The sequence below is a fragment of the Durio zibethinus genome, chromosome 16, assembly GCF_047325235.1.
Source record: "Durio zibethinus cultivar Kanyao isolate XHJ-2024 chromosome 16, ASM4732523v1, whole genome shotgun sequence".
Taxonomy (NCBI): domain Eukaryota; kingdom Viridiplantae; phylum Streptophyta; class Magnoliopsida; order Malvales; family Malvaceae; genus Durio; species Durio zibethinus.
In genome coordinates, this window is record NC_143177.1 from 2,815,385 (window position 1) to 2,828,804 (window position 13,420).

General features: G+C 31.4%; 1 protein-coding gene across 2 annotated transcripts; it reads left to right on the top strand.

Annotated features, from left to right (window-relative positions):
- The first annotated feature begins 8,944 nt into the window (after nt 1–8,944).
- LOC111291824 (uncharacterized) lies at nt 8,945–13,393 on the top strand. 2 transcript variants are annotated; one of them, XM_022883892.2, is made up of 6 exons: nt 8,945–9,458; nt 11,084–11,243; nt 11,736–11,912; nt 12,040–12,123; nt 12,677–12,758; nt 12,849–13,393. In XM_022883892.2, the coding sequence occupies exons 1-6, from the start codon at nt 9,058–9,060 to the stop codon at nt 13,280–13,282; spliced, it is 1,338 nt and encodes a 445-aa protein (XP_022739627.2). In that variant the 5' UTR covers nt 8,945–9,057; the 3' UTR covers nt 13,283–13,393. The 2 variants fall into 2 exon arrangements, with proteins under 2 accessions (XP_022739627.2, XP_022739634.2); XM_022883899.2 differs by having other exon boundaries at nt 11,087–11,243.
- The last annotated feature ends 27 nt before the right edge of the window (nt 13,394–13,420 follow it).

The window sequence follows — 13,420 nt, forward strand, 5'->3', positions numbered from 1 at the left end:
GATTCGCATGTTTTACTGCTAGATGACCTAACCAGAGCGCTTGACCCGCTTCAACCCGCGCCCTTGCTTTTGGCTCCAGTCGAAGCGAGCTGCAAACCCAACTGCCAAGCTGAGCCTCCAAGCTGTATTCTGGATCTAAAGCCGAGCTGATTCTAGCAGCTCTAACCGAGCTGCTTCTATTTTTTTATATTTTTTATTTTATTTAATATTTAATTTATGTGTTTGTTTTTTTAGTTTTTTTTTGCATGATTAAATTTAAAAAAAATAAAAAATATATTTTTTAGGAATAAATATTAATTATCCAATGATGAAATTTATAAAAATTTCAAATGGTAATTTTTTATAAAATTTTTAGGTGAGAAATTTTGTCTAAATTTGTCCCAAATTGTAGAATAATTTAGATAAAGTTTCAATAACAATAATTAATATTTATTTTCAAACAAAAAAATAAAAAATAAAAATTTGAGTTGAAAATATTTGATAATTATCCAATGATGAAACTCTTAGAAATTTCAAATGGTAAATTTTTAAGAAATCTCTAGGTGAGAAATTTTCTTTAAATTTATCCCAAATGGTGGAATAATTTAAATAAAATTTCAATAAAAATAATTGTCATATTATTTTCTTTAAAAAAAAAATAAAAGAGAATTTCTAAATAGGCCCAAATAGTGAAAAATTTAAGAATTTCGTAAAAGAAAATATTTCTAATTTGGCGGTGGAATAATTAGATATATTTTCGACAAAAAAAAATAATAAATAAACTTTTTTTCGATGACAGAACCTCTTCAAGAAATCAAATACGATTTTTGAATATTCTTGATGTGAGAAAATATTTTTAAGAATTCTACCGATTGATGGAGAGTCTTAAGAATTATTTTCAATATTTGAACAATAAATTTGAAATCATTAGAATCAAGACTATAGGATAAATTTAAAATAATATGGTGCCACTCTTTGGATGGGCATATGGGGGTGATATAACCTTTCTCACATGTAACTAAACTCCTGAACTTTGCTCTGGTTTGTAAACATGAACCTATTCTTTTAGGAACCCTTAATCAAGCTTAGGAGCTCCTTAAAAGGATAAATTCCTTAGGTGACCAATCACACTTAGTTAAAAAAGATTGGTGGTGACTCTTTAAGTTGAGTCTAGCTATAAATTTTTAGATCTATATATTATGACATTTAGTGGTTAAAAATATATTGATTTGTTCCTCAGGGTTTTCCAATTCTTTGCTTTCTCAATATATTTCACCCATGATAATAGTTTTCTTTGAAAGTGCACTTAAAAATATATGAATAGTGATAACAAATTAGAAATGCAATTATATTTTGAACAAATTAATGAGTTTAAAGTAATAATACTGAACATTTTAAAATTCCATGAAAACTAGCTTATAATAGAATGTAAAAAAGATTATTGATTGTTTAATTGTTGGACTAAGGTCATTTACCTTTTGATTTTACTCTATTACTCTATATACTTCTTCCTCCACCTTTTTGTTGCAACCCTATTTTTGTTTGATTGGTTTTAGCCTAATATATTTGATAAGAGGAATTTAAAATAAGCCGCTATTATTTTGTGTTTCTAATTTCAGCCACAAGAAAAAGAAGTTTTATTGGTTGAGTTGAGTTTGGTAAAAAATTTTTTAGGGTGAGATTTCACATTTTTTTGCATTTTGTACTTTCTTTTTATATGAAATTTGATGTATTTTTTTTCTCAAGAATCAATCATTATAGCTAAGGTTTGAAAATGCTTTTCAACCTAAATTCTTAATAGCATATTTTCTTTACAGGTGCTCTTAATGTAAGTTCAAATTTATAATTTAAATGATGTGGATTTTAGGTTTAAGATACCTTTTTTAGATGAAAGGTATCATACGTAGAAATAAATGATTGCATATGACTTGATTTAAGATTTTATATTTTTATAACTTTGCTATCACTTTTCTTTTAAGTCTTTATACTCTATGTTAAGTGCATGAATAAAAGTTTCAAAATATGTATATACATGATGCCAAAAAGGAAATGATAGACAATTCATGGATATTCTTTACCAATAATTTTGGCATTTGTAATAGTTTAACTAATTAAGAAACTTTTATGGCCAAGTTGTTTAGATTTTGGTCAAAAATAGATTCTATTAGCTAGAAATGTATTTTTTTTTTCAATTGAAAATTCACAATAATAATGATACTTATTAGAATTAGGGGGGGCGGGTTTCATGTCAATGGTAAAATACCTCATTTGTTGCAACACGCCTTTAAACAATAAAAAAAGTTTCTCTTGAACTAAGAAGGGGAAGGAAGAAAACGAGTCAATGTGATAATTCCTCATCCTCAAATTAATCCTTCCTAAGGATTATTGTCCCAACAAATAAGTAATTGTAGGGGTGAAATCTTGATATAATTCAAAAAAGCGAGGAGTAAGTCCAAGCCATAAAATGAGAAAAAAAAAATACACAATTCTCATGTTTATAGGATTAAACAAAAGGATTCGCAAATAAAAGTGTCAATGCTACAACCAGCCCATAAATTGTTAAAGCTTCCACAAAAGCCAAACTAAGCAATAAAGTACCTCATATTTTTTCCTCTGCCTTGGGTTGTCTTGCGATACCTTCTACAGCTTGACCCGCACCTTGACCAACTCCAGGTCCAATAGAAGCAAGCCCGACAGCCAACCCAGCAGCAATAACGGAAGCGGCAGAAACCAGTGGATTCATGATAAGTTCCTCGCACCAAAATAAAGAAATGGTTAATGATACAATCATCCAATGAATTTAATGTCAAGAGGTAAGGCTTGGTAGCTGTCCATGCAAGGAAGCAAGCGAAGGAAAGGTGCCAAGCAAGGCAAAGCGGTACCAATACCAATTCCTTCCTTTCTCTGTCTTTCATTCCGGGCCCTTTACAACTATAGTATGAAGCCAGTTCCTTTCCTGCTGCCACTCTGTCTTTTTCATTCCCCACTTCAATGCGCCAATCAATGCGCTACGCTGGCAAAAGGGCTGTCAGAAAGAGTCCAATCCCGAGGAGAGTTCATGCGTGAAGTTTCTTTGTTGAATGAAGGTGAATTCAAGGGCTTCTTTGATCGGGAAATGCACGCACTTCTTTGGTTGTCGTTAAGATCCCTTGCCACAAAATTCAAGATGTCCCTTTCCGCTTCTCTTTCAGCTACTTCCCTCATTGGGATTGGTCAAGCTCCTTCACTTATTGATTATAATGTAAGCTGAGGGAGCGAAACAGCTATTGCTTCTTGGCTTCTTAATGGTTGTAAGTGCTCATAAGTGTGTGCATATTGATTTTAGTTTCAAAGCTATTTTATCATTTGCATAATAGAAAGAGAAAGGAAGTTATATTTTTCCCTTCTAAACATATTTATTTTAATCATATATCTATATTCTAATTTTTGGTGTAAAGAAATTAATCAAGAAATGATTTACTTACTTTCATAAGTCCTAATTTCTTTAATATATATTTCATGCACTTATTTTATCAAATGAATTTGGTGCTGCAACCTTCATAGTTGTAATTGAATTTGCTAACAATCAAGTGCCACTTGCTTTTGTGAAAGAGTTAAGGAAATTTTCAACAAAATATAGGGTGGAAGAAGGATTCATAATAACATGATATATAACTTTAATTTTATTTTTTTTTTGTAATTTATAAATGAATTAATCGATAGCTTATTATTATCATTGTAATTTAGGAATTTAAATATTCAAGTACTTAGAATATTGTGATTCAATATCTTTACTTTTTCTTCTTTTACATTCTTATTTTTTAAAAATTTAATAGCATTACCAATTTTTAAATATAATCACATGATTTTTTTTCATTATTGATTACGCTTCTACTATGTTTTTGCAGTGAAACGCAGGGCACTCATCTAGTTTTTCAATAAAAATGACCTTAAGAACTTTACTCTATATGTGCATTAGTAAATTATTTTTATATATATTTTAATATTATTTACAATATTTAAATTTTATTTTTATTCAATCAAAATATTAATAAATAATATTTATTAGATAATAATAAAATTCATTTATTATATAATACAAAATTAATTATTATATTAAATCAATGAAGTTGTTTTAAAATTTTTAAATAGAAAATAACAAGGAAAAAATAAAAATTAAATCACATGAAAATAATTATAATTGTAAGGGTAAAAGACAAAAATATAATTGCTAAAATTGGAATGTGTGTTGCAGTGGGAAGGAAAAGTTTTTTATTTTCGTTCTAGTGAATAATTGGAGCTCATCGTCCTTCACCATTTTATCTAAACAATGAATTAATGCACTTTTATATAAAATTTGAAAAAATACGACGCTAATTGTTCATCCAAACGAGCATTCAGTCAAATAAAACTATCATACCAATTTAAAAAATTTTAGTGAAATCCTAATGCATCCGAGCATTTGATCAAATTAAATCTAGCACATGTATCCCTGGGTCAAAGAGCTGTATTCGAATTCTTGTTTCGCCGAATCAAAGTAGGGGAACATAAAGTTAAAGTGATGGTCATTTGAGGGCACAGCTTACAAGTATTTTCAAGTTTCAATGACCTTTCCATATTTGTTCTTGATAGTTGTTTTGCTAAGAGGGGTCTTTAACTTTCAAATCAAATGCAGCCTAGAAAGTAAATTAAGACTTCATTTGAATTGACAGTAAAATTGATTATGATAATATTAAAAATAATAATAAAAATTAGTGTAATTACGATTGAAAAAAAATATATTATAATTATTATTAAAAAAAATTTTGATAAAATATTTATGTTGACTCAACTTCATCGAAGTTGTCATTTAAATTCAATTAATGATGCAGTAGAAATGGGTACTAAACATGGAAGTTGAAAAACTAGAAATCAAAGTGTAAGCACGATAGGGAAGCTGTAGAAAGCAGGATTCTATGTCATCCGACCCACATAAGGAGATGCTCATCCTCACGTATATAAGCCTCAAAACAGTTGAGGGGGATGCTGTCTTGTTCGAGACCATTGATTTGAAAGTCTAGACATCATCAGAATGATCTCGGACCATACTTCATTCCCTTCTACTATGGATAAATACTATCATGAAAATCTCAACATGCCAATACATTTTGATTTTGTTAATATTTTCTAGGTTTATTAAGCATTGAAATTCATGTTTTGCTTTCTTGCATAATTGTATATCTTTTTTCTTCAATCTATTTGTAGCCTTGGAACAATCTTGGTTAAGAGACGATAGAATATGGAAAAATTCAAGAATCTAAAGCAAGTATATATAATGCTGTTATTTGCTTTGAAGTAAATTTTAAGGGAATTTTTACTCTTGATTTTTGCCTAGAATCTAGATATCATATGAATTTTTTTTAAGAAGAATGCTTATACAGGAAAAGGAAAAGGGTCAAAGAGGCATATATTCACAAGAATTCCAAAAGAAATTTGGATGTTTATGTGATATGTATAAGCATTTGTTTATGCTAAGTTGACCTAGAGGGATAAAAGCATGAAATCACAAAAGAGAGAGAGAGAGAGAGAGAGAGAGAGAGAGAGAGAGAGAGAGAGAGCAGTTAATGATAAAAGCTAGGGTATCACCAGCACTTATGCTCTAACATTTAAGTTAGAAATCGACTGAAGAGGAGAATAGGAAGGAGAATAGAGAGGATTAAAATGGTGTGTGATAAATGTTTAGATGGTACCTGGATGGTTCTATTTATAACTGGGATGTGTGGTTGCCAAAGATTAACCCTACAATCAAGGATGACTTGGCAAATTGAGCTAACTTGGATGTTAACTGTCTACTTAGAAGATGACAAATCAGTATTGAGAGAAAGCGTTGGACAAATTAATGAGGTGATCAAATTGATGTGACATTGTGATCTCAAGCTAATTTGATATGTCAAGTCAATTCAAAAATCTAAAATATTTTTGATTGTTTATTGGTAGTCTCTAATGAGAGAAGATAACCAAAATGCCTTTTAGATCTAAAAATGCTCCTAACAACATTGTTCTTACATTGTTAAATTCATGTTGATTATTGAAAAGAGTTTACATTGTAATCAAGCAAGTTGCTATGAAATCAATGTGATAATATTCTAACAAAAGAATACATGTATAGTCACTTATTTTGATGAGAAAATTGTGACCATATGTCAAAAGAGGAATGTGTGAATTTGAAATTTAGTTTAGTTAATTCATCCAGTTTAAAATATGACATTTAAGTAGTTTTGAATTTAAACCTCAACACTTTTAACTCCTTTTAATCCAAGATTATGGCCTCCTTTATAAGGAAAAAAAAAAAGAAAGAAAAAACAGAGGAATGCCCTTTTCTTAAAAGTACTACCAAATATTGCTAGAACTTCATTTCACTAGGTCTAGTCTTTGGGAAAAAATTGAGCATTTTGGAACAAACTATTGGAAAACATCTTTCTTCGTATTTTAGTTCCAATTGCACCCTAAGTCAACCGACCTTTCTCTATTTTTACTAAATTAGTTGATAAAACAACTGGATATGGGGCTAGTGTGATTGTGTAAAACATGACTGAAAAGAAAAAAAGAAAAAACAAAACAAGAAACAAAAGTTGTGTTTCATCTTTTTGTAGTTGATTTTTTTTTTTTTCCAAATCAGCTTTGCTTGTGAAGAGTTGCAAAGAATATAAACTTGGGGAGTCAAGGAAGAGGGAGATAATCCCATCAAAGTTAAGCTTTGATTTTACTCCTTTTTCTCACCTTAAGACTGCGATCATCATAACCAGCTCCTTAGTGTTTGTCCATCCCACGCCTGACCTTTCAATGCCATATAGGTTAGGTCAGTTTCCTAGCCAATGTGGGGTCAGATTTGTTCATGAAAAAACCTCTGCTTCGCTTATGGGTCTGCTTGGCTAACCTTCTTAGCCCTATGCTACACCATTTACTGCATTATAAATCATGAGAATGAATTTAAAGTGTAAAACAACAACAACTACTACTCTTTAATCTGATATAGCAACTTGGGATTCAGAAATCAATATAAGTTCTTCCATGTTTGGTTTTGATAATTAATGAGAAGATGGAGTAAGGGTATGGTTATGGTTATGGTTATGCAAAAAAAAAAAAAAAAAAAAACAAAGTGGTAGGGCTGAATATGCATATAAAAGAATTATTTATATTCTTTTCATGATCTGAATTGCAATATTGAAGAATTGTTTAATACCAATTAATGAAATCTTATAAGATAATCTAGTAATTTAAAATATAATATAATGATATAATATGAATATAATACAAAAATAAAACACGAAAATGATACGATTTAAAATTGTAACAATAATTATATATAAATTAATAAAAAATTATATTTTATATTTTCGTGTTAACATAAATTATGATATATAATTTTTATATAAAATATTATATAAATACACAAATTTTAATATTATACATGATATAAATATATGAATTCCCATACCTACTATCACCTTAAAAAAGTTGTCATTGCTGTTAGGTTGCTATCATTTATATTGTTTTCTTCCCTTTTGGGTTTTACTTGTGATGATGTTTCAAACATTGAAATCATAGACTATAATTATATTAACAGCAGGTACCTGTCATTTTCAATGCCTAATTAATTCATGGAAAATTATTAGATAAAACGTTACGTAAATCCAACAAATCAAAACAAATAAAGTGCACATTTACTCAAATTTATCATAAATTTTCAGTTGGTTTAATTTTATCTTAATATATTTCTAATTTTACAAAAATTTTACCATTTCACTTCAATTTTTGAAATAATTAAATACTCTATTAATAGAAAATTATGTTTCATACTGTTTTTAAAGAAGAAACAATAATTTTAAAAATGATAACGAGAAAATAACTATAAATGAAACTAAAATCTGATTGTTTATTTCTTTAATTATGATATTTTTTATTAAATATAATTAGCACATAATTTGAAATTTTCATTATCATGCGACTTTTAGAAAGCAAAAAAATAGAATCATAAGAAGATAATTAGAATAGCATCGAATTGAATTGATACTGTTCATATCAAATCAAGTCGATATAAATAATTATTTATAATTATCTGTTAAAAGTTTTAGGAGGAAAAAAATTATTATATTTTTTTAACCATCGAATGCTTATAATAAAATAATAAAATAATTTAAATGTAATTTTGAGGTAAAATATAGAGTTTTATATTTGAAGCATGTCAATATATAAATTATATAAACTTTTGGTAAACTCCGTAATAACATTTTATAAAAAATCAATTTTAAAATCTTAAAATCATAAAAAGCAAATACATTTAACTTTAAAATATGTTTAAAATTAAAATTTTTTTATAAATATTATTGTCATAAAATAAAAATTCAAAAAATTTATATTAATAAGATTATAATGATAATTGCATTTTTTTCGGAAATTGATTGAAAAGATTTTCAAATCTACTTTATTTATTTTTTATTTAAAAAAATCAAACCGTAATTATTTTAAATTTTTTGCATTTTAAAATAATTATAAAATCATTTTTATTCTTTTAATATTTATCTACATAATCAACTTTTTTTTTTTTTTAATTTCACTCCTAGAATGGATATGCGTGAGTCTAAGGCTAATAATAAATAATAAAATGGATTTTCATTTGTGATTTTCTTTCTCCGAAAGAAATAAATTTTTCTTGAAACGCTGACAGGCGCTGAATTGTCGTTGGCGATGCCATCCACTCCCCGACCGGCCAACCTAAACCAAATTCCTTAAACAATCCCATCCCAAAATCCCCTCAATCTCACTCTCCCACTTTCGCGTGCAATGCACACTCAGCAAAATCCCCTTGCCACTTTGTAAAACGCGCCTCAATTCACGTAACCAAACACATCACCAGATGCCACGTCATATCTGCTTTGTCCCAGTCAACTGCCAACCCCGCTCAAAAAAAGTTAAAGAAAAATACAGAAAAAACGTTTCTATTTCTATCCTCTACCGCGGAGAAAAGCTCTTCCTTGATCTCCCGTGGAGGCAGATTCAGCTCCATTATCTCGCCGACTAAAAACAAACACCTAAAATTATTTATCTTTTGGCGATAAAATGGACGAGACGTTCTTCGATCTAATGGAGTTCTTTAAGAAACCTACGATAACCGAAACATTCGTCGACATTTTGCTATGCGCAGTGCCGATATGGCTAGCCGTAATGATTGGGCTCGTGATCGGCTGGTCTTGGCGTCCTAGGTGGACCAGTTTGGTTTTTCTTGGTTTCCGGTCTAAGTTCCGGTTCATCTGGACCGTTCCTCCCGGGTTCGGAGCTCGCCGAATCTGGCTCGCCTTTTCCGCTCTCTCCGCTTTGTCCGTCTGCCGAACGATTTTCTCTAAATTTATTAAAGGGAGAGCCAAAAAATCGACCGCGTTGGATTCAAATTCTGCCGTTCCGTTGCTACCGCCGTCGCCTACGGCTACGATTTCTCCGGAAGGAGCTGCTGAAGCTGTTAGGTTAGTACTATTTATACTTTTTTAGGTTTTTTATTTATGTAATTAAAAAATAACCATTTTTCGATACAAAAATATGGTTTTTTCTTAAGAAAAGATTTGGATGAATCTAAGAGTATTTGGTGGTTGAATCGTTTCTTTAATTCCATATATTTGTATTGAGATAAATATCAATTAGGCTTTCTAATTAAACTTAAATTTGACCTAATTATGAATATGGGGCTATGACTGTGATACATTGAACTGGAAGCTAGTTTTAAGGGATAGTTACTTCAAGGCTTTTGTAATTAGCATTGATTGCGAGTTATGTCAGTTAAGAATTTGTGCATTTCTTTATGGTTACGAATCAGGATAGTAGGAGAAGATATGGACTTGCTGTAGTTTAAGAGATGCTTTCCTTAAATTCATGTCCTTTGCTTATTAAAGGAACTTGTTTTTCCCTTAAAGCTTACTTTAATGGTAGGACAGGTGATTTATGGTTCAAGTTACTAATGCCAAATTGTCTTAACACCTTGCTAATGGATAGAATTCAGAATGGATTAGCCCTTTCAAGTTTAGGAGGAGTTTTATGAGAGCTCTATCCAATATGTGTCAATATATAGTAACCAATGTCATATTTCGCATGCATTAAAGGTGGTTGCATGAAATGCATTAGGACTGCTATGAGTTAAGAGAGAGTTTAAAAATGGTGATAGAAGTTTTCATTCTTATGTTAAATATTTTAGCATCTTCCTTAAGATATAGGGAAGAGAGAAACTGAAACTTGCAAGGAAATAGTTGGGAAAAAATGCATATATATTGGTTTGAAATATACCACATGAAATTATTTGTGGAATTGGCATGAAACCCTGAGAATTATTTAAACAAATCTGTTATATACTCATATTTAAGATCAAAAGAATTTGGAATATTGTAGAAAACGTGTTTCATGACTTTGCTACAGCAGTGTTAAAAGTAGAAATCTTAGGTACATTTATATGTTCATTGAAAAACTATCAGGTTAGTGTTTTAGAACTAGAGATCCAGGGCCTTTTTCAGTAAATCTGTAGTGACAGATGATGCCTACCATATTTCTCTGTAGTTCTTTCTGGTAAGCATTTAATGCCCAAAATTTAAATAATCAAGTTGTTTGTCGCATGTTAGCATAGAGCTTGTTTGCTGAACAAAAGATACCCTAAAGAGTTATAGCCACAAGCAATGAATAATTTGAAATAACTTTACTAACATGTTTTGGCTATTTGCTTATGAGTTTTTCCCCATTGCATGTTATTGCTAGTGCATTTGTGTTTCACTTTTATCCAATAGAATTGCCATTCAAGCTCTCTCTCTCTCTCTCTCTCTCTCTCTCTCTCCTCCTTATCTGCTGGGTCAAGGTAATGTGAATTTCGTGGATGCTTATTATTTTTTGCTTGTTCCGGAATTTGTTAGAACAAAATCTTATTTTGACTGTAAATTTGACCATAAAACTGTCTTTGCGCTTTTCATATGGTTATTGTTTTAGAGTCACTATCGGAAGCATATTAATTGACTGCAGTAGTTATAATCTTCTTATGTTACTATGAGCATGGTTAATGCTGTTTCATACATGAGTTTATTCTTGACAAATACCTATTTCTTTATAACCCCAGCAGTAAAGCTGAAGGAAGAGAGCAGGATATTGTCACAGAGAATGACTTAGCACACCTCTTACATTTTCTTGAAGGGAAGGATGGGGAGATGGAATGGCAAAGTATGATGGAAAGAACTACTTCAAATATGTCATACCAAGCATGGCGCCATGAGCCTGAGGTAGGTTTCTGGTTTATTGATGTTCTTTCACTGTCAAAAAATGTGCCCGTGAAAACTTGTAGGTTCTCTCTTACTCTAATAAGTCAAAATTGCCGTGTAGAAAATTATAGTTTTAGGAAGAAATTTGTTGATTTTTTTCTCTCTCTAAGAGAGAAAGAGAGGTGGAATGGAATTTGAGAGATCCACTGTAGTTTACTTTCCTGTGATCTTGAATAGTTTCCTTCTTCCTCATAGAAATTTATTCTTTTACTCTTGAGATCTTATGACCATCACATTCTGTTAGTCACTTAGCATTTGAATTATGGCTGAATGTAAGCTATTGTTATTTATCAAGTTTTCACAGGTTATTAGGTCCAAAATGCCTGATGGCTTACATGATACTTCATTTCTTTGTGTTTGTGTTGGATGGAATTCTTTGTTTGATGATTCCATATGATACCTGATGGTCATATAGGCCACAACATAGTTCCTAATGGTGATTTTGTTTACCAGAGTGGCCCTGCAGTTTATCGCAGTAGAACTGTCTTTGAGGATGCAACTGTGGAGGTGGTTAGGGATTTCTTTTGGGACGATGAGTTTCGACCAAAGTGGGATACTATGCTTGCATACGTTAAAATTTTAGAGGAGTGCCCTCGTACAGGGACAATGATTGTTCACTGGATAAGAAAGGTAGATGAACTGAATGGTTTGTATAAGTCTGTTGACTGATGTTTCAGAATAATAAGATTTTAAGCATATTTCTTATTCAAGACTTTGTATGGACTTGCATATTTTGACTTGTATCATCTTTTTGCAGTTCCCCTTTTTCTGCAGTGATCGAGAATACATAATTGGTCGAAGAATATGGGAGGCTGGAAAGACTTACTATTGTGTGACAAAGGTACAGGCTAAAATGCTCTGTTGTTTAGTTTGATCTGTTAACTTTCAGTAAGCCTATACTCCTTGTGGAGTTGCTTTGAAGGGACCTGGTGGTATTACCATATTAAGGGGTTGAGGGGGTGGGGTGGGTGGGGAAGGGAAGAGGTGTGGTGAAGGGCATTGTGTTTGATTTCTGTAATGCTAAGGTGTTTGGAATATCCGTAGTGGCATAAAACACAACTAACAAATATTTATGACTAAGTAAACCTAAATAGGCGAGATCAACTAGCAGTTAATAGATGATGCAGTTGATCTTGATCATTAACTGACTAACTTTTATGTAGTATTCATTCTGGATCTCTATTTGTTTTGCTTAATCTCATGTATTCTCCTAGCATGCTTCTGAAGATGCTTGAATGGCCTGTCTCTTGACCCTGTTTAATATCACATGTGCGTGTATTATGGTTTGAATAGTGGAAAGAAGTAGATTACTATATCTTATATATGCGGTGTATTTTTTTTATTTTTGGCATGAGGGTGATAAAAATATTAACATTCAAGCTATAATGTTCCAGGGGGTGCCATATCCTGGTTTGCAGAAGCATGACAAGCCAAGACGTGTGGAGCTTTACTTTTCAAGTTGGGTTATCAGGGCCGGTGAGTCTTAGTCAACCTTTTGATTCTAGCAACAATATTCTCGACGTTGCTAATGACAGTAACATCTTTGTTATCTAATTTGTGATGTAGTTGAGTCCCAAAAAGGAGATGGACAGCTGTCTGCATGTGAGGTTACCCTTGTACATTATGAAGACATTGGGATCCCAAAAGATGTGGCAAAATTGGGTGTTCGACATGGGATGTGGGGAACTGTAAAGAAATTGCATTCTGGCATGAGGGCATACCAGAATGCAAGGAAAACAGACACTTCCTTGTCTAGATGTGCACTGATGGCAAGAATTACCACTAAAATTTCTTCTGATGAGAGCATGAGTTCTCTTGGTCCTGTTTCCGGGGAAGATGAAAAAGATCAAACCATGGTTATTAGGAGGCAGAATGACAATGGCCTTGATTGGAAGTGGATTGCTGTAGGTGGAACTGTGGCGCTGGTTTTTGGACTCTACTCGGGTGTAATTGGTAAGGCATTGTTACTTGGAGCAGGGCAGAGAATTGGCCGACGGTGAGAGTTTTACATTGAGGACATTGTAGTTGTATCTGGTCTTTGAAGATACCATTACAGTTTATTAACATAACAATGCAACCATTTTATTAATTCAGATAAAGTTTCGAAACAACTAGTTACTGGCATGTCGGTTGATGTG

Excerpts from the sequence above, each read along its gene's own strand:
- LOC111291824 (XM_022883892.2), top strand. The coding sequence starts at position 9,058 with ATGGACGAGACGTTCTTCGATCTAATGGAGTTCTTTAAGAAACCTACG. Across the intron at positions 11,913-12,039 it reads TTGTTCACTGGATAAGAAAG|TTCCCCTTTTTCTGCAGTGA; the intron begins GTAGATGAACTG and ends ATCTTTTTGCAG. Across the intron at positions 12,759-12,848 it reads AAGTTGGGTTATCAGGGCCG|TTGAGTCCCAAAAAGGAGAT; the intron begins GTGAGTCTTAGT and ends TTTGTGATGTAG.